We start from the raw sequence: 26,253 nt of genomic DNA, 5'->3' as shown, positions 1-26,253 counted from the left end.
CTCATAACAATATATACTTTTCTTATCTCGGTTTCGTCTATCCAGATTGACACAATAACTCCTCATAATAATATACACTTTTCTTATCTCAGTAAGATGATACAAGGGTAGTAGGTAAAGAAGGGATACATAATGGGAATACTAATTCAAATCATACCTTTATTAAAAGGTACTAGGAAGAGTGGGGGAGATAAGCATATTCTCACAACTATGAACCACTTATCCTAGAGTAGATATTATTCTCAATTCATATCAAATAAGAAAATATCATTATCTTATGCATATTGATTAGCTAATTCCCTATCTTGGAAAACAAAACACCCTATCCTTATCACACCCTATAATCTCCTTATGTGTCCTTTTCTGATTTATGTTTATGATGTCTAGTACGGAGTATCATGTGATTTTTATTACTCTTCTGTTTTTTTATTTGTTTCATTTGGACTCTTGATACGTATACTCTGGTGCAAATGAAATCTTATGATATAATTATTATCTATACTTCAAAATACAGTCATGTGACATCTTGTTAAATTCGTCTCAATTTTATTTTTTAAGTATTTTTTTTATTGTTTGTATCAAAAAAATTTAACATTTAGAGCATGTGTTGGTAAAAGTGTTTTTTTTTTTTTTTTATAATTAAAAGTTGGATATGGATTTAATTTAATTATTACTAACACAAAGTGTTTGGTTAAAAGGTTTGGGTAACAAGGAGATAATAATTTCCATCTAACATAACAATTACCCTTGCCATCCTCAAACAAAAAGAAAGGGGGTTGGACTAAAGGTCTATTCCGATTTACTGAAAACAACTAAACTGAACTGAATAGAGCTGAAATGAATTGTCTATGAGAGAAGGAAATTAGGAACTGAACTGAACTAAAATTAAGCTGACTAAACAAGCTCTCATTTCCTTCAACTTAAATTTAGTTCAGTTCCAACCAGTTCAGTTCAGTTTCGAATTTCCTTCTCTCATAAACAATTCATTTCAGCTCTATTCAGTTCATTTCAGTAAATCGAAAGAGGCCTTAGGTGATTCATTTATATGGTACAACCAAACAAATGAAAATCTAATTTAAGAGTTAAGGGTTCGTTTGGCATTGTTGTGATTTTTTGTTTTTTAAAAGTATATTATATATGTCACATAATGAATCAAAAAATTTAGACTTATTAAAATCATGATAATTTTGAAAACTGACAACAAAAAAGTGGAAACACCTTTTTCTTGTTTCCAGTTTTTGGTTTTTAGTTTTAAAAAAAAACAGGAAAATAAAAACAAAAAATGATGCCAAACAAGCCCTAAATAATTCATTTATAGTTTCTCTCTTATTTGTTTCGTTTTCAATTTATTTTGAATATTCATACCAAATGACCCGTTAAAATAAAACTAAAGAAATATATCAAAATGAACATGAATAAGGCCCTGTTCTCTTCACCTTAATTTTGCTGAAGTGAAATTATTTTTAACGAACTTAAATTATTTTTACTGAACTTAAATTAATTTTACTGAATTTAAATTATTTTTGCCGAACTGAAATTATTTTTACTGATTTTCTATTATAATTCTTCTGTAAGAAAACTAAATTTTATTGAACTGAACTTATTTTTACTGAACTGAAATTAATTTTACTGAACTGAACTTATTGAACTGAAATTATTTTAACTTAATATTATTTTTTTTAAGGTGAATAGAACAGGGCCTAAGTGAATGAGTCATATGAAGTACTATGTGCTTGCATTTTTGTAAGGAATTATTGCTTGCATATAATAACTCATTTCACTACAATTTTTAGTAATGTAATATTGTTTCATATTGGTATAAACATAACAGCAACCCACTAGTTCACTACCACATATTTTCATAATATTTTCATCCTTTCTTTCTCCAAATTCATATCATCTTCTTTAATATATCTATCTATCTATCTATCTATCTATCTATCTATCTATCTATCTATCTATCTATTATACTAAAAGACAAGCGCCTCAATGTGAGGATGACAAATGTCACTCTTTCATTGGCTTATCTTAAGTACAAAATATATTTATATAATTACTGTTTACATATTCAAGCATAGTTATTTTTGTTAAACTTCAAACAATAAAAGCAAGTTTCTATACATGTATAAGATTTTCATGATTTCCTAACATAAATATTGATTTAATTTTTAATAATAAATATATACTTTCCAATACTACAAATAATCCATAAAGTCTTTCCAATCTTTATTTATAGTCAAGTTAAGGAATAATAACTAATTTGAAGCAATATGATTAAAGTGGCATAATTAAGGAAACAAATATTTCGTATTTTGAAAGACTAATATTGTTTTTTTTTATGAAAATTAAATAAAATCGATAGAATTTAGTTTGACGTCAATTATGAAATCAATACAAACATTTAAAAAAAATTAGATGTACAATAAAATATTGTGCACCTATTATAAAAGCTACCCTGTAATGAATGAAAGTTATTTATGCTTTATTGATAAAAATTACCCAAAATAGTCTACAAGTTATCCTAAATTCAATTCAAGTAATCGGTTGAATACAAAAGTTTTTGATAAAGATACAAAATAGTGTAAAAATTACTTTTATCGTTTGTTGTACTCCTTGACAAATACTGAATGCTGAGCCGAAATGTTGTCTTGAAAAAAATACATAATCTTGAACAAAAATCTAATTTTAATCGGCCTTTCATTTTCTATACAATGTCTTTTACAATGGCCTTTTGTTTTTCTTGCATTTTAAATAAAAAAAAAACCAATAATTAATCTAAACAAGAAGAATAAAAGTTAAATTGAATTAGACATTTGACAGAAAAAGGATAGATATAAAATGTATTATAACTATTACTCGTGTTTTAAATTGTAATATTCGTATTAACAATGCTATTACTTATGATTTTTTTTAAGAAAAACTAACATTTTGATTTTAAAATCGTGCATTGCTCATGTACTATACTAGATATACAACAATCATGTGCAATAATTTATGTTGTTTTATACATAATAATACTTTTAACTATAATAGTATTATATAATATAATATTTTTTATAATATAAAAAAGTATATGTATATAATATAATATTTTAAAACACGTGTCCTCCATACCAAGTGTTTGGTTGTTGGTTTAGTGGTGATTGAGACTACACTTGGTAGGGAGGACCTGTGTTCGATCCCCTGCAACAACAATCGGAAGGGGAGTGGAGCCTAATAGCCTAGAACAAATCCTCAAATCTGGATTAGCCCAAAGGGTGAACCGGATAGAACACCCAAAACTCAATGTATATATGACGAGAATTAACTTATCCTTTATCTATCTTATACAAAACTCCAAAGTCTAAATTTTTTTTCAAAATATAATAATAACATTTGTAAATTTTTGTTAATATGAAAGATATTAACCTATCAAAATGTATATATAGTTAAATTGTTTAATAACTTATATCGAATGAGTAGTTTTATTAAAATTATTTGCATGTAATCATTAAATGTGTTGGATGTTGTGTAGCTATGCAATGTCCAAAACTTTAGTTGAGCGACTTTGATTTAGTAATTGTACGGTAAAAAGATATTGACTTCGATCTTGAAACCTAATAGTCTAATAAATTCTAAATAGAAAAATTAAAACAAAAGGAAATGAAAATAGTAAATGGCTTTAAATATTGAAATCAACATAACCTTTTAAATCAATTTAACGAATTCGAGAGACAATTTTAAGGCTTTTAAATTAAATGGGGGAAAATATATGTAAAAAGAACATTTTTAGATATATAAATGTCCATGCACTATTATAAGAGTTTTTTTAACCATTTTATAATTAATAAATCTTAGTAATATATACTCCGTATATTTTATTTATATAAAATTATCAGTATCCATACCTATATACGAAGTATTTGTGTTGTATACTATATTTAATCAGCTATAGGTTATATATATGACTATTATATAATATATAGTTTTTGGCACAATGCTTAACTTAGGAAAATATATGTTCTGGTAGGTCAAATATAAGGTTATTATTGTGTCTATAGATTTAATGAGTGCGACAGGTAAATAAAACATGTATATATTAGATTGATTGTAGCTACTGATGCGGATGGTATGATAATTTTTTTTTAGTTTTTTCTCAACGGGAGATATAAATAAATTAGTCCACTTCTTATATAGCTATGTGGAGTATTATTCAATTATTTTTCAATTAATAAAATAACATTATAAAAAATTAAAAGAAATTCAAATAACATAATATACTATTCAAATAACGTTCCTTTAATTTTTTTTTGACGGGCTTTAATTTGTTTTATTGACCATTAGTAACCAAGTCCTTTAATAGTAAATGAATTACCTTTGTTTTTATTTTTATTTTTCCTATGGGTTTAATAATTTGATTTATAAACCGTGCATCGCACGGGCACTATGCTAGTTATGTAGATAAAAATTTATTTCTAGTTTTGTGTAACATCTTAATAGTTTAGCTAAGTAAAATGAGGTTTATGGGTTGCTTACCCAGGCCATATTGATAGTTAAAATAATAAGTACAAATATCATACAAGTAATTTAAGTAACATATATATATATATATACTAGTAACAATCTATAAATATTACAGAGTACTAAAATAACAACCGCTAACATCATTACTTTTTTCAAATTGTACAAGTGTCAACTTCTCATTCATTTTTTTCCCGCTTAAACTTTTTTTTCCTTTCATTAAAAAAAAAAATCTAAATACTGATTGCAAAGTAGTTTAATACTTTACACTAAACTTTTTAGTTTTCAAGATTTTTTTTTTTTAAAAAAAACCTTTTAAATATCTTAAGGAAAACAAATATCAATCTTTAATATGTGTGATTACTCCAACTAATTACAAAGTTCGCAAAATTTTATTGTAGACATGAATTTTCTTTTGTTTATATTATTTTAATTTTAATCTTTTATACAGTATGTGTGATTACTCCAACTAATTACAAAGTTCGCAAAATTTTATTGTAGAAATGAATTTTCTTTTGTTTATATTATTTTAATTTTGGAAATTTGATTTACGTTAATAATCTTGTATATAATACAAAGATTTTACATATTTTTATTGGTATGTCTTTGAAGTTTACACAATTATAAATTGTATTATTATATCCGTGCATCACACGGGAGTTAATCTTGTATAAAAATGAAGAGTAGGTCAAGCTAAAAGTATATGTATACGTTAAATAATAAATTACTTTTTTTCATTCATTTATAATTAATTATTGCAACCATTTGACTGAAACCGTGAAATCAAATTTTATTAATCAAACTGTTATAATTATTCCCTTCATCCCTTAATTAAGTGTCAATTTCTTTCATTTATTACTCATATAACAGAGAAAAATAGACATATAATTGAGGATCGGATGGAGTAACAATTATAAGTAAAAGGAAAAACCTTTTTAATTGTAAAAGTTATCCAAAAAAACAGAAATGCAAAATTTTAAAAAATATCTCCACCTAACGACTATTACAATTTTAATAAAACAAAAGTAGTAGTACGGATTAGTACGACGAGAAACTTCACAAAGCCACCTCAATATAGACTTTCAATTCCTCAATAGCCATGAGTTATTGAGGACCATAGCATAACAAATTACAACCGTAAGTCCAAATTGAAGCAGTACCATTAAGATTTAATTTGAGTACAAACCAAAAACACTTAAGATTCTTGGCCACTCAAAATCAATGTAAAGAATGAAAAATACAACACACAAAATACTTCCCTCCTAATTCCCATGTCATTTCAGGCCCTACTTTGTCCGACTAAACTATTTGTCTTTCTTATTGGTCCTTTCTATTTTCCAACTTTTCTTAATATATGACTTTCTCAACCATTCACACTTATTAGTATGAGTATTTTATAACACTATATATATATATATATATATAATACATAATATAGTTCCTCTTTTAATTTAATTTTATATAAAAGTTTCAGATTAATTACAACATTATTCTTTTATTTTTACGTTTCTTTCAATCTCTTTTGATCACTTTATTTTTGTCAATAGTCCAGAATTTTCCTTACGTTACGATTATTACAAAACAAAGGGTGATACAACTTCCGTTCACACGATCTTCCCAATGGGGAATATAACGGTAGAGAGAGTAATGCAGCTATGGAATACATGGGACGACCGATTCTTCATGCTTACTAGTCTCTTGATTCAAGCATTGCTTACAATCCTAGCACCGTATCGCAAGCGGTGTGCGAGCCGCATACTAAAATTCTGCTTGTGGCTGCTCTATTTATCAGCCGACGCGGTTGCATTATTCACCATTGGATTGATCACAAGTAGCCAAGGCGTAGACTCGCCGCAAAGGCAAGATCTTCTAGCATTTTGGGCACCATTTCTTTTGCTACATCTTGGTGGTCCGGACACTATTACTGCTCTTGCTTTGGAAGACAATGAGCTATGGCACCGGCACGCGCTGCAGCTCGCTATCCAGCTTGTTGTCACGCTCTATGTGTTTGTACAATCGTTACGAGGCGATAATCGGTTGTGGATGCCGACGGTCCTTATGTATGTGGATGGTTGTATCAAGTATACTGAGAGAACTGAGGCTTTGTACTTTGCTAGCATGAATAGTTTTAGAGAATCACTTGCTAGTAAGCCTGAGTCTGGACCTGACTACGCGAGGTTCAAGGAGGAGGAACATTGTTGCAATGGTAGTTCCCATGTCTCAATTGATATTCAAGGTACGTACGCGTATATTGTATATACACACATATAAGGTGTTAGTATGTTAGATGATATTGTTTTTTGTGGTTCAACAAATTAAATTATATTGTTAGTTTTGTTGTAGTTAATTTATTTTAAAAATGGGAAAATACAAATTAATATGATAGATAAACGAATTTTTGTTAATCATATGACATTTTTGTAAATATATTGAAAAAACATGATTATATGTTCAGTACTTTTGGTGAGCTGTCTAATTACTATTTGCAACTTGCTTTTACTGATTGGTGAGGAAATTACACATGTACCCCTCAACTAGTACATAAAAAGACGTATATACTCCTTCACTGGTACTTAAAAAGACAGTTATACCCCCAGATAAATTAACTGGGTATAGCTCTTAAAAAATGTCAATTGTATTCAATTTGATGCGTTTATGGATATTATTCGGTTATGATCATGTTTGGTAAAAACAACAGCTGATTATTTGTGAAATGGCCAACTGCTTTTTTTAATTTTCTTTTTCGTTTTGGGTAAAGTTGGCTAACAAGTTGCTTGGATTGTCAAGTACTTGGTAGTTCACAAGTCAAATTGCCAAAGATATTTTCTTGGTTGTCGGACCATATGGTCCATATGATGATATAAATGGTCTAATTAAGAAAAACAAATCTAATGAAATTGCTAGCCATTGTTTTTTGTTTCTCTTTTAATTGAAACATTTTGGCTTTCAAGACTTGCTAATTTAATAAATTTGATCATTGATATGCTTAATTACTCTCTTTGTTTTCTAAAGTGAGTGGGATGGGTGTTCAAGTGTATGGATTAAATAGTTGAGATGTAATGAAAATGTAAGTCGGTCAAAGAAAAAAGTAATTAAAGTAAAAGAGAGTGAGGGAAAAAGGTTGATATTGTATATAAATAATTAAAATGATAATATCAAATTAGAAAAATTGATTAACGTAAAAAATAAGACGAGTTTATTAATTAGAACACTTTAAAATGGAATATAAATCGAACTTATATGGTTTAAAAGTAATTTAACAATATTTAAGGCTTGTTTTGTTCACCTTATTTTTAATAAGGATATATACAAAATAACCAAATGTAAATTATAACTAAAGTAAATTTAATACGAAGTAAGATCTAATATAAGTATTAGGTGAATCAAACACACCCTTCAACTTATTAAATAAAAATATTGTCATACCTTTTTAAGTACTCGTACAAATTATTACATGTAACTAGCCACTTCGTGTGATGAGCCATTATAGGGATTATTCATTAGTTTTATAGAGGTTTCTCATCTATTATTACAAAGGTTACTTTATTAGTATTTTATGGGTACTCCATCAATGTTTAAGGGTTATTCGATTGAGGTTATTCGATTGATTTGACTAGTTGCATACAAAATGGGCTGTCTAAACTCTTAACCCATATGAATGAAGTGTAGTGACAAGTGACAACCTAATTGCTAAATTGCAAAAGTAAACCTTTGCTCTAAAACATCATCCACCTATACAGAAAAAAATTTGTTTTTAAAAAATCGTGTACGTATATGTGGTTGGTAGTTTATTAATAGACTCAAACCTCCAAGTCTAGATTCTAGGTGTTGTGCAACTTTGTGGTAGGAAATTTGAGGACTTTTTATGATTTGTGTGGTAGGAATTGATTTGCTTTAACAAAGAAAGGGATCCCTCCTTTACAAGTTTACATTTCACGTTATTTAAGACACTTATTTGCTAGCTAATTTTTTTTTTAGTTATGTATCAATAATAAGACAAAAATTATATGTAAAAAGTTGCACAAATATTTTTTTTATGATAATTATTTCTTATACAATTATATCAATGTTAATTCATAATTAGAGTTTTTGTATTTTCTTTTAATGAAACAATTATATGCACCGACATAGGGAGTATATCATTTTATACTTAGTCTAATACAAAATAATTTAGGAGCTCACCAAGATGTTCCTGGACATAACAAAATCTCTAATTGCCCAAAAGACTAGAAAAAATTAGCTACAAAAAGGTTATTACGTAGTATATGAATTATATGAATATAAGGTTATTATGCAAGCTTCAATCCAACTAATTAAGGTGCCACATTTTATTAATTAATATTACTCGCGAGTATTTCATTATTGCTACATAGTTCGTATTAAGTTGTCAAAATTCTAATTTGTTGGTTGTTTATAACATTTTCTACAGATCGATCGAAAGACAACAAGTTAGAAGGAATTGATCACCAAAATGACTTGAAAAATTACATAAGGAATGAAGTGTCCTTTAACACATGGGAGGCTAGAATTGATGCTTATGCAGAAGAGGAGGAAGATGGAATGATCAAAGATGCATATAAATTTTACATGAAATTCAAAGGTCTTCTAGCTGATGCTTTTCTAAGCTTAGAGGATCGCGAAGAAAGTCGTTCATTTTTCCTTGATAAGGCTGCATCAAAGGTATACAGAGTAATAGAAATAGAGCTTAATTTCGTGTATGATATCTTCTATACGAAGGTGTTTTTGTTGCAAAAGAAACAAGCTTATGTTCGTATAGTTAGCTTCCTCTCGGTTGTGGCATCCCTACTATTGTTTGTTTTCGAGAACAAAAACCATTATCATGAGACCGATATTGGCATAACCTTTGCCTTGTTGGGGGGTGCTATAGCCCTTGATGTATACGTCGTGATCATGCTCATGGTCTCGGATTGGTGGGTTATTACCACCCCTAAGGTTGGCTTGCCGAAGCACATGAGATCTTATATGATGCGGTTTCTTAAGCTTCTAAGGTGTACAAAAGGTCACAGTCGATTTAGGTGGGCAGAGTCCATCTCAAGGTACAACTTACTAGATCGATGTTTTAAGAGTCCTCCTTCATTCTTGAAGTTCATTATAATAAAGCGGATTAGGGATGCACTTATGGGAATTTTATACGTTGAAACGAAGAAAGTTGATGAACAACTTGTAGTGAATTTCATCATAGAAGAACTACAGAAGAAAGCAAAGCTAGCTACTGATATAAAGGCGAGTAAAGAAGTGTACTCTGCTAGAGGTAATTTGGTCTTAGAGAATGATTATTTTCTTGTATCAAAGTACTTAAATCCTTGGACTTTGGATGTTGAGTATGATGAGAGTGTATTGATTTGGCATCTTGCTACTGATATATGCTACTGGACTGCTGATGACAATGTTCGAGGTACAAACTATCCTAATTTCTGTAAGCAAGTTTCAGATTACATGACATATCTTTTGCTTAGGCAGAAGTCATTGGTATCACTGGTGGTGGGAATGTCTGAGATTCGATTCGAGGATACCTGTGAAGAGGCTAAGAAGGTTATGAACCGGAACGTAGACAGTGGTTGGTTTACAAGAATATGTGCAGGGGCTAAGAAGTTTGTAACCAAGAAATTGATGTGTCAGATTTCATCAGTAGAAGGCCAAAATACATGTCCAAAAAAAGACGAGTTAATTTTTCAGGAGTTCTGTAATAAAGTCCTTAAGATGCAAGCAGAGGTTCTGCCTATGACAGCTAATAAGTGTGAAAAGAGCAAATCTGTGCTGCTTGATGCTTGTCTTCTCGCGAAGCAACTAAAGACATTTGGTGACATTCAATGGGAGATAACGAGCAAGGTTTGGGTAGAGCTGCTATGCTATGCTGCTACGCGTTGCTCACCCAAGTCCCATGTCGCGCAATTAAGTAAAGGCGGGGAACTCATCACATTAGTGTGGCTGTTGATGGCTCATCTTGGTTTAGGAGAACGTTTCCTTCAAAATCAGGGGTTTGGATGGACTAAACTGATTATTCATAAATGATAACTAATTGTAAGTGTAGAACATATCAGATGCTGGTGTAATTCTTAACTGTATTTTTAGACAGTTTAAGTGATGGCATTTAACTTACCTTGTCAAGTAGTTTTTAGCTTAACATAAATTGTAACATTACATCATTTACTCCGTGTCACTTTTAAAAAAAATGTACATCCCCTTATGGCCTTGTATTGCGATTAATAAAACATCGAGGAAGTACAAAGTTAGACTATTGCAAAAAGGTAAAAGGAAAATCGAGCATCTCTTATTTAACATCACTTGATATTTACAGAGTGCTCGTATAGTCGTATACAGATAACAGAGTTGTACCCGTAGTAATCCTTCACTTTTAGATTGATGGAGACGGGGCTAGTCATTTTTTGTGCACGACACACTAAGACAGTTGGCAAGTTTAGTAGTACTAACTACTAGTACATCAAAACTTTAATAATTCCACCACTTTGTCGTTCTTTGTGAGCTTTTTTGAAGTAATAGGTAAAACACACTGATTATATCTTAAAATTAAAGTTAAAATATACTCCGTACATGACTCATGATGATTGCCTTATTAGATGTTTAAACATAAAGATGTCTCAAAATAGTGCAAAAGTTAGGGAACTAATACTTAGCTTGTTCATATGTTAATTATTGATTGGAATTTCTAATCCTGTGCTAATTCAATATGGATTCCCCTTGTCCTACTCTCGATCCGTGAATGCAACTCAAAAACTGGTTTTCAAAATAGTTAGGGAAGGGGTTAAATCTACTAAATTCACACATCCAAAAACTTTTTATTAATCAAGTTTGTTACTTTAAGTCTTCCTACAGTATGTAACTGCATGTGTTATAACTAATTGCAAAAATGTTATTGAAGTCAATCTTTGATGGCTTGTGTTAAGATACATGATAATAAATAAAAACAGTATTTACATGAGCATATATTATAGTGCACACTTCCCAAATATTATTCTTGATTTACAAAATAAATACAAAAAGAAAAAAAAATGTAGAAATGAGTATATCAAATAAAAACACCCTATAATGAAATTAGTAACGTAACAACTTTATTCATGCAAGGAAATCTTAGAATATAAAGGCATAACACACAAAAGGCCATCACATCACTCCAAAAGAATGAGATCAGTGTGTGATTTGAGAGGATTGTTTGGATCACTCGTATTCTGATATCTCTTAAACAGCTTAAATCTTAAGCTGTAAAGAGTTTAGGCGAGTAACAGAATCGGGAATTTGTTTGAGTAGTGGGCAACATTGAATTTGAAACTCTTCTAAAGCAGATAGGTCACCAAGTGATTCAGGAAGTGCAATTAAGTAAGGAAAATTTCGAATGGCGAGGCGTTGAAGCTTGGTGAGTTTCCCAATCCACTCCGGGAGGGTTTTCAGTTCATAAAATGAATGGAGAGAGAGTACCTCAAGTTTTTCAAGGGCCATAAGGCTGTTTTCGAGGGACGCCAGGTTGGAGATACCTATGAGTTTCAAGGTTTGGAGACTCTTGAGACCTTCCCATACTTTTACCATGTTGTCATCCCCCAAGTTCAACTTTTCACAACCCTTGATTTCCACTACAATCATGGATCACAAGTTGTTGGAGCGAATTCATATCATCCGTGAAGAACAAATTATTCAGTTTTGGGCAGCGTCTGATTGTTAAGGACTTCATGATATTACTGAATGAGATAGTCGAATCAAGTTCAACAACTGAGACAATTTCCAGATTCTGCACTTTGGTAATGGGTTGCGGTGGCGACGACGACGAATATGTTGAGAGAAATTTCAGCAATGTCTTGTGGATGTTATGTGCTTCGAGGGACTCAAGATTTGGAACTTGGGGCATTGACATCATCTTTGGGCAACCTTTTATTCTAAGTTGAAGACAATTCAAACTGATTTCTTTTTCCTTCTTTCGACTCGACCAGCCCTTGAGCTCTTGTAAATTAGCCAACGTTAGATACTTCAAGTATGGGAAGTATGAAGCAGAAGCATCGTGTTCATTATTATCATCACCATTCTCTACGTACTCCAACGCCTTAAGGTCCCAAAGTTGAAGAGACCTCAGATAAGGCAACCCACTCAAATTTGGTAGATTTTTGCAATTGTTGCAGTCTTCAATACACAAAGAAACAAGCTTCTCGAGTATAGGGAAATTACTGAACCTTTCTTCCTTCCAACCGCGAATTGCTAGGCTCTCAAGACTAGTAGGCGGCTGCAAGAAATGATGCCTATTATCACCTGTGGTTTGTCCTCCATATGAAGGCGACCAAATCAATGACAAGTCAGTTATTGAGTTGTTATCCTTTAATACTTCATGATGCTTATTTTTCTTTTCAAAACGAACTGTTAGCTTCCCAACAAGCTTCAAGCAACCTAGTGTATCTAACCCATTATTTTTCCCGACTATAAACTCATCTAATGTGTTGAGAGACTTAAGTTCCGAAATTTCCGATGGCATATCAATCAATCTACTTCCAACATACAAGTGCCTTAGATGCTTTAAATTTATGTGAAAGTCACTTGGCAAAACCATTATACTAGAGTGTCGAAGGTCCAATATCTTCAAATTTTCCAACCTTGTGACACTCTCAGAAAGCCTTCCAAGGGAGATGCCGAGTCTAAGGTACCTTAAATCCTTCAGTTTTACCAAAGAACTTGGAAGTGTTTCGCAATTCATTGCAACCAAATCCAATGCTCGTAAGCATGTTAAACTTGTAAAGATTTCGTCCAATTTTAAAACTTCTACAAAATCTTCATAGTTTTTTCTTGGCAAGAAAAGAAGAGACTTCAAATTCTTAGCATTAAGCATCCATGATGGTGCTTTCCATGAAGAGTCGACAATAAAACTTAAATTCAAAATACTACCAGCATTGATTTCCCCAATAGACTCATCGACTAAACAAAACTCGGGTTTTGCTATTTCCTTTAGGAACTCATTCACTAAATAGTGCATCTTATAGCCAAGTATGTCACCAGTACCCTCTTGAATGATTTCAAAGAAATACCCTTCTTTCAGTAATTCCTCAAAATATTCATCCCCAACCGACTTTGTTGCTGCTGTACTTAATAAGTCCTCTTGTTGAGAAGCCCACAAGTGTATCAAATCGGTCTTATTGAACGTATAATCCTTCGAAAATAACGAACAAAACCGCGCACACATCTGAATGTTTGAGGGTAATTGTTCATAGTTGCTAAGTTTCAAGTAAAATGGATTGGTTTTTGATGCATCTCCCAAAGTTTCCAACACTTTGTCACGACAAGATTCCCATTCCTTTGCTGTTTTTTTTGACGAAAAAAGAGCAGCTACTACGTCTAGGAAGATTGGATTATGATGGTACTTGTTAAAAAGTTCTGTAGCAATCTCCAACAAAATCTCATTATTAGATTCCTTTGCTTCATCTTTGAATGCTTTGCTTTTGAACAAAGTCCACTTGTTTAAAAAAATTTGATGAAAATCACTTTAATAATTAAGTGATTATTACTCTTATTGCCATATATAGTTTCAAGATATAACATGTGTATGAATGTGCTAGAACATCCATGTAGTAAAAGTGTTGGGACTATCAGCAAATCCACATGTGAGTGAAAGTTTTGTCCCGCATTAAAAGAGTGAAAAAGTGAAGAAAAATATTGGAATGTGTACCCCACATTGAAGAAAAGAGAAAGTTGTGTCCACTTTATAAGGCTAAGGCGCTACTCCCGTCGGATAAAGTGGACACTTGTGACGGGTGTGACCCAAGCCCGTTTTATCAAAAATACATTCTTTATTTCTTGATTTTAACGATCTTTTGTATTTTAGGAAAAATTGTCAAAAATTTAGGGGGTTTTTTCTCAAAACAAGTTATGATCGATAAATAACTTAGCTAACATGTAATACAGGACACGTGTCAAAATTTTATTTGTTTAGCAATATAATTTGATTATTTATCCCTACCTTATTAAATATTGGGAGAATGCTCTTAATTATGAATAGTGCATGGACATTTATAGCTCTAATAATGTTCTTTTACATATTTAACCCCCATTGAATTCAAAAGCCTTTATGTCTCTTTTTTTTAAACAAGGCCTTTATGTCTCTTGAATCACCAAAATTGATTAATTATTTGTGTTTATTTCAATGTTCAAAGCATTTTTTAAGACACTTTATTTTTTAAAAAATATATAATTATATGATGACTTGTTTAATTTATTTAATTCGTCTCATCAATAAGTAGTTAAAAATTAGTATGCAAATAGATATAATAAAATACCATGCAAATATGCATAAGGCATAAAGACCACCCGTAATAATTCTTCTTAAAAGCCTGTCATCTGCGCCCCATCGCACGCGTAAGAATCCCTAATTTATTTAAAATTCTTAATTTTAAAAGATATATAATATTTATTATTATTATCATTTTAAAAAAACAACCACTAGCTACCCCTTCTGCAACCCCCTGCCAGCCTCCCCGCGAGCGACGACCCCACTTCCGGCGGCACCCCCACCCTTCCCTCACTAGCGGCTTCACCCCGGCCCACTTCAAACCTCCCAAATCCTCCTCGACATATGCAACAATCCCCACCTCGCCTTCCGCTTCTTCCTTTTCACTACGCGTCACTGCCATTCTCTCTCCTCCATCGTCACCATTATTCACATTTTAGCTCGTGGTCAACGAAAAACACGGGACAAATTGCTTATTAAGGGCATGTATACATTTACTGAATTGAGCTGAACTGATTGGAGCTAAACTGAACTGAACTGAACTAAACTAAACTGAGCTGAAATGAATATTTTTATGAGAGAAGGAAATTAGGAGCTGAATCGAACTGAACTGAACTGAACTAAAATTAAGTAAATGTAAACAAGCCCTAAGTCAGCAATTAAGGAGTTTGATTTGGCGGGTATTGAGGATTCTTGAGAACTTTGTGGGAATAAGTTTAAAGTTTTGGCTTTGGTTGTATCTTACAGGGCATGTGATTATCCCCCTTTGAAATCTTTGATTGATTGTTTGTCTTTTAGGAATGAATAATTATAAATTAGACCATAATTGCTAGGATGTTGCATAATTTTGGAATTTTCTTGGGTTTTTGTAGGAAGGGATGGGGATTTTGATGATGGTGGTTCTGGATATATAGGGGAGTGGGGTTTGGTGATGGTGGTTCGGGGTAAGCGGAGAGCGACGACAGTGTTGGCGGTAGTTCGGTGGGGTAGCTGGGCTGGCATCGCCGAGGGTGCACAATAAGAAAAATGCCTTTTTGTAGCGATTATTTCGTAGCGATTGTACATTCGCTACAATATGCAAGTATGTTTGTGAAATAATTAAGGAGTCGTATCATTTTACAATCGCCATGGTTTTCCTATATAAAATCGATACGGAAAACATAATAATACATATCCACACCATTTTTACACATTTATATAATTTTGAGAAATCGTATCATTTACAATCGCCACGAAATCCTAAAAATCGATACGAAAAACCTTTTCAACACTACATATATAAATATTGTTTGAGAATACATAAAATATGTCATAGCTTATTGGTGAAACATTTAATATAAGAGTTTGAGGTTGCATGTTCGAATCTTGTAAAGATCATACACATGTTTTTTTTTGAAGAAAATGAGTTAAACATTTATAGCGATTGTAATCGCTACAATAATCACCACGATTGGATGTAGGTTTTTGTATCGATTATTGAGGCCAACCCCAGCGATATTGAAAACCACTACTAAAGGCTAAGGCAACGGGGGATATTGTATTGAATGACCATTCGTTGGGAAAACTTTTTATTGCAATTACAATCGATACTAAAGGTTAAAATAATCGCTACGAAAAAGATATTTTCTTGTAGTGGTGGAGTGAATCGCAGTGGCGGACCTAATTTGACAATGGGGGGACAATTTCGATAATTCAACTAAGAACAACCTATTTAAAAAAAAAGGTACACAATACAAGTAATTTGGGTTTGGTTGGGAAATAGGAATAAGGGATTAGTCGAGTGGTATGGTTGAAATAAAACACCCCCCCAAAAAAAGGAGTGATGTTACAAGGGGGATTCGAATGCCATATTAAATTGTGATGTTAATTTCTTAGCAAACATTTGCCGAAGATGCTCGCTGCATTTTGTGACTCGTGCCCGCGTGGGGTGGTGGTTCGTGCCTCGTGGTTGGGAAATAGAATGGAGTAGTCGAGTGGTTTGGTTAAAATAAAGGAAATTTTTTATTTTTACCACCTCCAAAAAACAACTTAATTGCTTTTACCAGCTGCATAAAAAAGTTTTATTTTATCACCACATAAAAAAAAAAATGAAAATTGTCTTTTACCACCAATCACCGCCAACTAACGGATTCTGTCCATAAATTCGTTAGTGGGGCCTATCATGTCCACGTGTCACCATATTATTGGGTAAAAAAATAAATAAAGTAACAAATAAAAAAACAAAACCCAATAATATGATGACACGTGGACATGTATGGTACGCCCCTAACGGATTTATGGACGGAATCCGTTAGTTGGAGGTGATTGGTGGTAAAAGCCAAATTTTTTTTTTATGTGGTCGTAAAATAAAACTTTTTTTTTATGGAGGTGGTAATACCAAATTTTTCGTTTTTTGTGGGTGATAAAAGTCAAAATAGCCTAAAATAAAACACTCAAAAAAAAAAAAAGGAAATATGTTACAAGGGGGATTCGAACCCTAATCTAGGAAAATATGAAATTGGGCCCCTTGACATATTTTTTCTAGCCCACTACCAACTTAGCTAAGGCAAACTTCTTGTTTATTCTTACACTCAATTTTATATAACTGTTTTCACAGTATTATTTTTTTTCCTAAATTTTTTTTCCTCTGTTTTTTTGTTTCCCGAAAGTGGGGGGACAATGGTCCCCCTTGTTCCTTCATGGGTCCGCCCATGGAGTGAGAGATGGGAGCTTCTGGTGGGGGATGGTGGGGTGCCTAGTGGTGGAGGAAGGGATTTTTTAAATGTTAATCAACTATATTTAAAGTTTAATTAAGAGTTAATTAAATTGCTAAATCGAACTTATCATTAAAAAAAGAAAAATGTTAATCGGTTATGTAAGTTGTAGGTAAAATATTTTGTTTAAAGCGAAAACCCCCTAAAGATTGTATTATTCTGAAATTATCAAAAGTTTGACTTGTTTTTAGCGGACCATTAAAAGTTTGTATTATTTTTGACAATTTTTCCTTTTATTTATTTATCAATGTACTCCGTCCCTAATATTTTAGCCCATTTAACTTTTTACGGTTTCTAAGGTGCTCCTTAAATTGATTATATCTCTTTTTTTATATGTGTAATAACTATATAGATATTCTTTAATAGGTCTGGTACACAATAACTTATTTTTATGTGTACCCAACCATCTATTATATCTATCGAAATGTGATCGATTATTTCATACCAAAAGTGATTATAACATTCTAAAAGTGTAATGCCTCGTTCACTTTACCTTATTTTTGCTGAACTAAAATTATTTTTACTGAACTTAAATTATTTTTATTGGACTGAAATTATTTTTATTGATTTTCTATTATATTTCATCTTTAAATTTACTGATTTTTATTGAACTAAATTTTTTTTACTAAATTTAAATTATTATTAATGAACTAAACTTATTTTTATTGCAATTAAATTATTTTTACTGAACAAAATTTATTTTTACTGAGTTGGAATTATTTTTACTAACCTGGAATTATTTTTGCTGAATATTACTCCCTCTGTTTTTTTATTTGCATCAATTTCCTTTTTGGGGTGTTTTTTTTTAAATGCACCACTTCTATTTTTGGTAACTTTATACTACTTCCTTCGTTCTTTATTACTTGACCCGCTTTGACTTTTACATTATTCACCACTCCTCCTTTGACCATCTTTTGTGAATAATATGTAAGGAAAAATATAATCATGTATGATCTTTTTGGATTCCTCTCAATAAGTACTATCATAATATATAACTTTTATAACTTTTACTTATGGATAATTTATGTTATTGATTGTTAAAGTTTTGCATTGGCAAGCGTGATAAAAGAAACAGTTCAAGTAAAAAAGAACAGAGGAAGTATATTTTATTATTTCTATCTCTTACTTTAAACCCAGTTCAATTTATTTTATCATTTCTTTCTCTTCTATGTTCCCCACTAAATAATAAAAATATCTATCATCTCTCACATACTTTCTCTTTCATGATCACCATCTTACTTTTACTATAATAATTATTTTCCAACTCACAATATTATATTACTCTCCTAAAACTTTGTGCAATCCAAAGTGATGCAAATAAAAAAAAAAGAGGGAGTATTATTTTAAGATGAAGTGAACAGGGCCTAAATATATCATCCAAAAGTGATTATATTATTAGAAACTGCTTATATTATTTACCATGTATATAATTCAAACAGTAAATGTATCAAAAAAGTATTAAATAGTAACTATATCATTCAAATATGACTCGCAACAAAATAATTATATCATCTAAAAAAGAACTATTTTATGTCATCAAAATGTGACTATTTAATTGGGAGTGTCAAATATTGGGTTTACAATAGATTTTGTGTAGACCGGGTCCATACAAAACCTATTAATAATTATGAAGTAGATATTCATTAATATCAATCGAGCGAATCCTATAAGATCTCACATGACTATATTATTTTTTGTTTTTAACAATATTTAACAGTACATGAAAGGAAGGTATTTAGTAATGCCTAGAGTACTGATGTATGTAAATGGTATGGATTTGATTTACAATATTTTGTCATCCACATATGAACATCTAACAAAGACATATTCATGGGCGGGCCTGCCCAGGCCATGGCCCACCCTAGCCTTGATTTTTGTAGTACTTTTATGGATAAAGTTGATATATTTATTGTGCAAATTAAAAGATAGCTAGATGAGTTGGTTTTAAACATCTAGCTATAATATCCTTGCTATAGAGCCCCTTGGTAAGGGTTTAAATTTCACTACAACCATTTTTTTGGTGTGTTTTTTAAATCAAATAATTCTTGTACTTCGTAGTTTATACGGCCCGTCCTATACAAAGCAAGTTTCTGGAGCCGTCTCTTAGTTACTTGCGAAGTAATGAGGTTACTTTATTTATTTATTTTTTATAAACATCTAACCTTAGTTAATTTTTTACTAAAAATTTATCATAATAATCTACATTTGCCATTTGTGGGACTTATTTTTTTTTTTTTTTTTTTTTTGTTTTGTTTTGAATTTGCGCCATTAAAAAAAAGGGAGAGCTACCATCTTACTATAATAATTGTTGAGAGCTACTATAGAGAATTTTCCTTAATTGTGTATTTATAGTATAATTCATGATATGTAACTAAATCCAAAAAGACAAATAATGCAATTATATACGTAGTATATATGAAAAAGAAGGTAAATATATATAAATTTGCATTCATATTATTGTATATAAACATATAGTACTTGCTTTGGTCCATTTTCTGCACCAATGAAAGCGAATGACATTAAAATTCGAATTGTTAAATATAATTCAAGTTCGGGATTATTTATTTTTGCAAAAAAATAGGTTAAAGTTGGGATTGATAATCATCAATTTACCCTAAATTAAATTATTTTACCGAATTAAATCTTAACAGATTCTCTATCATATTTGTCTATGCTTGTGGACAACCTAAAAAATATTTCTTAATTAAGCATGAAGTTTCTATATTACTACCTCCGGTACAATTTAATTGCAACAATTTCCATTTTGGGGTGGTTCAAATTACTTGTAACAATTTTTTTTTTCCTTATTTGGTAACTTTTAGCTTGTAAAATGACATATATGCCCTTACTTTTTTTTTCCTTAAACACCCTTATTAAATTACAAATCTGATTTCATTAAATTAAACCCCAATCTTAATTAATTATACTCTCATCCCATTTAATATTCTATCTCCTCCTCCAACCCCATTTTCATGGTGGCTTCATGGTGTTACAAGCGACGGGGGTTGTAGATCGGCGGCGTCGTGGGGTTGGTTTCGTGGGTTTGATTCGTGGTTGCAGATCGGCGGTTTGGTTTGTGGGGTTGATTCGTGGGTTTCCGATCAGCGGCGATAGTGGTTTGTGGGTTGGTTTCGTGGGTTTGATTCGTGGGTTGCAGATCGGTGGTTTGGTTTCGTGGGTTTGATTCGTGGGTTTCAAATCCACGGCTGGGTTCGTGGGTTGCTGGGTGCGTGGGGTGGTGGTGGTGGGGTCGTGGTAGTTGCTAGGTTCGTGGTAGTGGTTGCGTTCGTGGGTTGCTGGGTACGTCGTGGGGTGGTGGTGGTGGTGGGACGACGGGTTGCTGGGTGCGTGGTGCGGTGGTGGTGCGTCGGCGGTGCTGGGTAGTTTCGGTGATGCTGGGTGGTGGTGGTGGGTGGTTTGGGTGATGCTTGGTGGTGTCAATAGTGGTGGTGGTGTGTTACTGTTTTAATTTAATTAAGGTTTTTTTTTTGTTTTTTTGGATTGGATTAATAGTTAAGCATGTACCCTTATTTTTCCATATTCATGCTTTCAATCTTTTGCCTTGATTTGCGCAAAATTTTCCTTTATTGCGACTAAATTGAACCGGAGGTAGTATATTCTTTGAAAAAAACATATTCCCATCGTCAGATTCATTAACAGTTTAACACTCACCTCCTCATCTTTTAAAAGCTTGAACAATTTCTCTAGGAGATTCTTAGGCTTCACTTTACTTTCCTCTTCAAACATCTTGGCCTTTCCTTTCATATGATCACCTATGGATAAAAGCCAATCCCAAAAAAAAAAAAATTAATTAATAAATAAAACACCATATTTAGCCTCTTCACTGCAAGTTAAGATAAACATTACGCTAAGTTTAATATAAGGTTCTTTCTAATCTAATAATTATGTTGTCAAAAAAAAAATTATAGATTTGATTGATAAAAGCAAATGATATCTTTAGGCCTTGTTCACTTTACCTCAAAAAATAATATGTAGTAAAAATAATTTTAGTTTAATAAAATTATTTTTTTTTTCCAGTAAAATAAGTTTAGTTCAATAAAAAAATAATTTTAGCTTCCTCAAAATAAAATAATAATAATTTCAGTTCAGTAAAAATCAGTAAAATTAAAGAACAAATATAATAGAAAATCAGTAAAAAAAAATAATTTTAGTTCCCTAAAAATAATTAAAGTGCAACAAAAATAATTTTAGTTCAGTAAAAATAGTTTCAGTTAAAAAAAAATAGGGTGAAATGAAAGGGGCCTTACATAACATAACATAGTAATACATAGGAAAATTAATTCTAATAATTTCATCTTAACATAGGGGCATTTGCTTCAATTGGTGCTAGATCAGTTGGTAATCGGTATGATAGGTCCAAATACTACATGTCACTTCGTGATTTCTCCGAACATATTTTTTATTATAAAAAGCATGATTTATTTATTTATTAAGGTGGGTACTAAATGTAGGGAAAAACTTACCTATATGCAGAATAAATTATTTAAATAAAAAATATATTCTAATTTTGTCCTTAATTTTACTTAGGCATGTTAACATTTACTGAAATGAATTGAGCTGAAATGAATATTTTATGGAAAAAGGAAATTATAAGCAGAACTGAACAGAACTGATTGGAGCTGAATTGAACTGAACTAACATACTGATTGGAGCTTAACCAACGGAAATTAAGTTGAAGTGAACAAACCCTTAATCCTTTACACTTTTTTAAATAATTAAAATTAAATTATTTTTTATTCCTAACAATATAATCATCGTCCCTACTAATTAATTTACAACTATATTCTAACGTATTCAAACTTGAATCATATTTAATATTCAATACTAGACAAATTCATTGACAATAATAATAATAATAATAATAATAATAATAATAATAATAATAATAATAATAATAAAGTGCACTACAACATTTTTTTGAGGTATGAAAATTATGTGTTGTAATAAATGAACAATCAAACAAAATAAAATCTCCAACTTATGTGGCTAAGATTTTCGAAGGTCATTAGATGAAGCCCGTGCGATGTATGGTTTATTTGATTTTTTTGTAAATAATTTTTTTTTGTATTAATGTGCTAAATTTTGTTATATATTTAGATAAAATACCTAATATTAAAAGATAATATATAATATTTAGTTAATTTAAACTTAAAAATTACATTCGGCAATTTTTCCTATGTGGCATTTGAATTATTTGATTTTAAAAGAAATTAATAATCTCTTATTTAATTGGCTACAACAAAAATTTATAATTCTACATGCCGCGCTAAAAATTAAATATCGAAGAATTTTAAAGGAAATGGTGAAATGAAATGAATTGCAAAAAAAAAAAAAAAAAATGTTGACTCAAATGGTGAATGAAATGAAAAAAATTGGCGAATAAAATGAATTGCAAAATAAAAACTGTATAAACTAAAAGCCCGGTGTCTTAAAAAAAAAAAAAACACTAAAAGCCCGGGGAAATGGCGAATTAGTTTTTCCATTTTGGAAAAAGGTATTTTAGTGTTTTTATTATTTTCGTATTATTAATTAATTTCTGCATTTACGTTATTTTGTACTACATTTGGTACTTAGCTTGCGTTTATTAATTTTTTAAGTTTTCCTATTTTCTTTCCTTTTCCCCTTCCCCTCCTCCATTAATTTTGGATAGGCGGCCACCCAGATGTGGAGCCACCCTCCACCCAACCACCTCATCCCCTGAAACCAGACACTCCCACTAACGGACCGGTCACATTACTCACGATACCCCCCCACCCACAGCCGGCTACTCCCACCCCACAAAACCCCCACCCACTGACCAACCACATCCACCTACGAAACCCTCACCCACGAAAAACCCTTCCCCCACCTCTAGAAGCCGCACCAAGCCTTCGCCACCATCAAAACACCCCATCCCTCCCCCACTGCTGATTCCTATGACCCGACACCGACAAGGAGAAGGGGTGTGGCTGAATGGTAGCCCGCCAATGTTGTAGGAAGATAGAGAAAGTGCGGTGTGTGGGTGAGTGAGTGGCTGCCATTTATTAGTTTTACAATGCAAGTCTAATCCAATAATTAGCATTTGCCTTACAAAAGAACAGAAGAAGTACTTTTTGTACATTTAATTCTACATAGATTAAGAAAAGTTCTTAAACAAATCTAGTAATAAATCATTCAATAAACAAATTCCTAATTGAATAAGAATAACCATAATTACCTTCAAGAAAGGATTCCAAAAGAAAGAGCATATGTTTAACCCTTTCCACTAACCCTTTGTCAAGAGAACCACTACTCGATTGCAATGTAGATTCTGCAACATAAAGCTTGGCTTCAATAACTTCCAGCATCTTCAACAGCCTATTCACATCATCAATACCACCCTCAACTCTAGAAGCCTCGCTGTTCTTTAAAGATATTAGTTTGTCTTTATTTTCTTTAAGACTTTGCTTTATTTGCATCAAATCTTCCATTCTTAATTTTTTTTTTTTTGGTTTTGTTTTTGAGTTAAATTTTAAGGTGAGTTTCTCTCTTTATTTTTTCTCTCTTGCTCGATGCTAATATGTCTTCTAATCCGCTCGCTATTTATCGGCTTGGTAGGCATGAAATGTAGCTTGCAGCGTACTTTTCCTTGAGGGTGCCCCAGTTTCTCATGGTGAGAAACAAAATGGCATTTTCGTAAATAAATCAACAACTTTATTCAACCGTGGAGCCCACAATAACGAAAAAGTTGTTGATTTATTCACGAAAATGCCACCATGAGAAACAAATTTCGTTTCTCACCATGAGAAACAGGGATTTTCCCCTTTTCCTTTCCAAGCAATCAATGAATATCAACCAAATAAAAGGCTCATTCTCCTCATCTAATGTCACCTAAACTAATTTTGAACTTCTTAAATCCAACTGGAATTTACTGGACCTAGTTGCATGAGATCGAATAACTTTTTTTTTTTTGACACAAATAACTTATTTATTAGACCTAGAGCTGTCAAAAACCGAACCGAACTAATGAATCCGAACCGTTTCAAAAAGGAACCGAACCGATAAGAACTTGTTCTTTTAAAACCATAAACCGACCCGACCCGATTTTTCAAAACTTGAAACTGAACCGATCCGAATGTTTGAGAACCGATAATGAACCGTACCTGTTATCAAGCCAAACTGATACAACCTGAAACCGAGAACAACCCAAACCGAGTACACCCGAACCCGGTAGCAACCCGACCCATTGTAAACTGAAACCGTTTAAACCCGACAAAAACCCGGTAAACCCAAATTGCTTACAACCTGTAACTAGTTAGGACCGAACCATTTATAACCCGTACTAAACTATGACTGAACAGTTTACAACCCGTAACCGGTTATAACCAAACCGTTTATAACTCATAAGTCTGTAACCAGTTATGACCGTAGATGATAATTTATTTATTTATTATTTTTTTTGTTTGTATATTTTATCGATAGTAAAACAAAAGGGCTTAATTTGAAATACAAAGTATTTATATTGAATAGGTTTGGAATTTTGATGTCAATGAAACTCTTATGATAAAATATTATCGTCCTTTTACGAGTAATGGCTTGTGGAACACTAAATTGTATTAAAAAAAATCTGAATCAAAAGGTAAATCTAGATTTGTTAATATCATTTGATCCTGAAAATCATTATACAAGAAAGGGACATAAAACTAAACAACTAATTAATCCTCCATATGATCTACTGGAATAACTAATTAAAGAATGTAGAGGCTATAGTAGAAGATATACGTTAACGAAACCCGTTTAAAACTGGCAAAATAAGTTGTCAAACCGACTGAGTTCAACTCGAACCGATTATGACTTGAACCGATTACAACCCAACCCGATTAGGTACCGATTTGTTTTGACCCAAAACCCGATTTAAACTGATAAATCCCATTTTTAAACCGACCTAATTTAACCCGAACCAATTATAACCCGACCCGATTAGAATCCGATCCGAAAAGAAACTGTGATAAAAATAAACCAAACCGATACGACCCGAAATTATTTAAAACCGACCCGAACTGACCCGATAATAATTCCAACCCGTAAAAAACCGACCCGTTGCAAACTGAAAACCGATAACCGAACCCAAAACCGAATCGAAAACCCGATTGACACCCCTAATTCATTAACAGTCATTATGGGAAAGTCATCCAAAGTGATAAAAATAAAACATATCTATTACTCTATACAATACTAAGGGTCTGTTCACATTTGCTGAACTGAGCTGAATTGAACTGAACTAAACTGAACTAATTAGAGCTGAACTGAACTGAACTAATTGGAGCAGAAATCAACTACACTGAACTAAGCTGAAATGAATATTTTATGAGTGAGGAAATTAGGAGCTGAACTCTAAACTGAACTGAACTAAACTGAACTAATTAGAGCTGAACTGAACTGAACTGAAATTAAGTAAATGTAAACAGACCCTAAATTAGAGTTTTATTATTATTTTTGGAGGGATTTATCCATCCCGAACTCTACCTGTTTTTGAAGCATTAATTTTCGTAGGAAATTCATCATGTTTATTTTTAAGGAAATTGTTAAGACTATTATTTTGAAATTTTCATCATGCACCCAGGTGTACCATGCTCATGGTACACCCAATAAAATACAAGAGTTTTATAAACGCGTAAAGAACATTGTGTGCAATTAAGAAGTACACGAGTAAAAAAAAATCAAAATGATTATGTCCTTGATTTATGGGATTGATTTGTTATTTATATTCTTTGATTTATGAAA

At 31.7% G+C, this 26,253-nt stretch overlaps 3 protein-coding genes across 3 annotated transcripts; 1 reads left to right on the top strand and 2 right to left on the bottom strand.

Moving 5' to 3' along the window:
* The first annotated feature begins 5,969 nt into the window (after window positions 1-5,969).
* Window positions 5,970-10,708, top strand: LOC110723076. Its single transcript, XM_021902358.1, has 2 exons — window positions 5,970-6,736; window positions 8,930-10,708. The coding sequence occupies exons 1-2, from the start codon at window positions 6,121-6,123 to the stop codon at window positions 10,531-10,533; spliced, it is 2,220 nt and encodes a 739-aa protein (XP_021758050.1). The 5' UTR covers window positions 5,970-6,120; the 3' UTR covers window positions 10,534-10,708.
* Window positions 10,709-11,727: 1,019 nt separating this feature from the next.
* On the bottom strand, window positions 11,728-15,140 carry LOC110722961 (putative disease resistance protein RGA4). The gene is made up of 3 exons (XM_021902233.1): window positions 15,062-15,140; window positions 12,214-13,944; window positions 11,728-12,107 (listed from the first exon to the last, which is right to left on the bottom strand). The coding sequence occupies exons 1-3, from the start codon at window positions 15,138-15,140 to the stop codon at window positions 11,728-11,730; spliced, it is 2,190 nt and encodes a 729-aa protein (XP_021757925.1).
* Window positions 15,141-18,854: 3,714 nt separating this feature from the next.
* On the bottom strand, window positions 18,855-24,149 carry LOC110723075. Its single transcript, XM_021902357.1, has 2 exons — window positions 23,708-24,149; window positions 18,855-21,263 (listed from the first exon to the last, which is right to left on the bottom strand). Exons 1-2 carry the CDS (start codon window positions 23,958-23,960, stop codon window positions 21,040-21,042), a joined length of 477 nt encoding a protein of 158 aa, XP_021758049.1. The 5' UTR covers window positions 23,961-24,149; the 3' UTR covers window positions 18,855-21,039.
* Between the last annotated feature and the right edge of the window lie 2,104 nt (window positions 24,150-26,253).

Source organism: Chenopodium quinoa, unplaced genomic scaffold, assembly GCF_001683475.1.
Source record: "Chenopodium quinoa cultivar QQ74 unplaced genomic scaffold, ASM168347v1, whole genome shotgun sequence".
In the NCBI taxonomy this organism is placed as follows: Eukaryota; Viridiplantae; Streptophyta; class Magnoliopsida; order Caryophyllales; family Amaranthaceae; genus Chenopodium; species Chenopodium quinoa.
The sequence above is the reverse complement of the archived record's forward strand: the minus strand, read 5'-3'. Positions and strand labels throughout refer to the sequence as shown.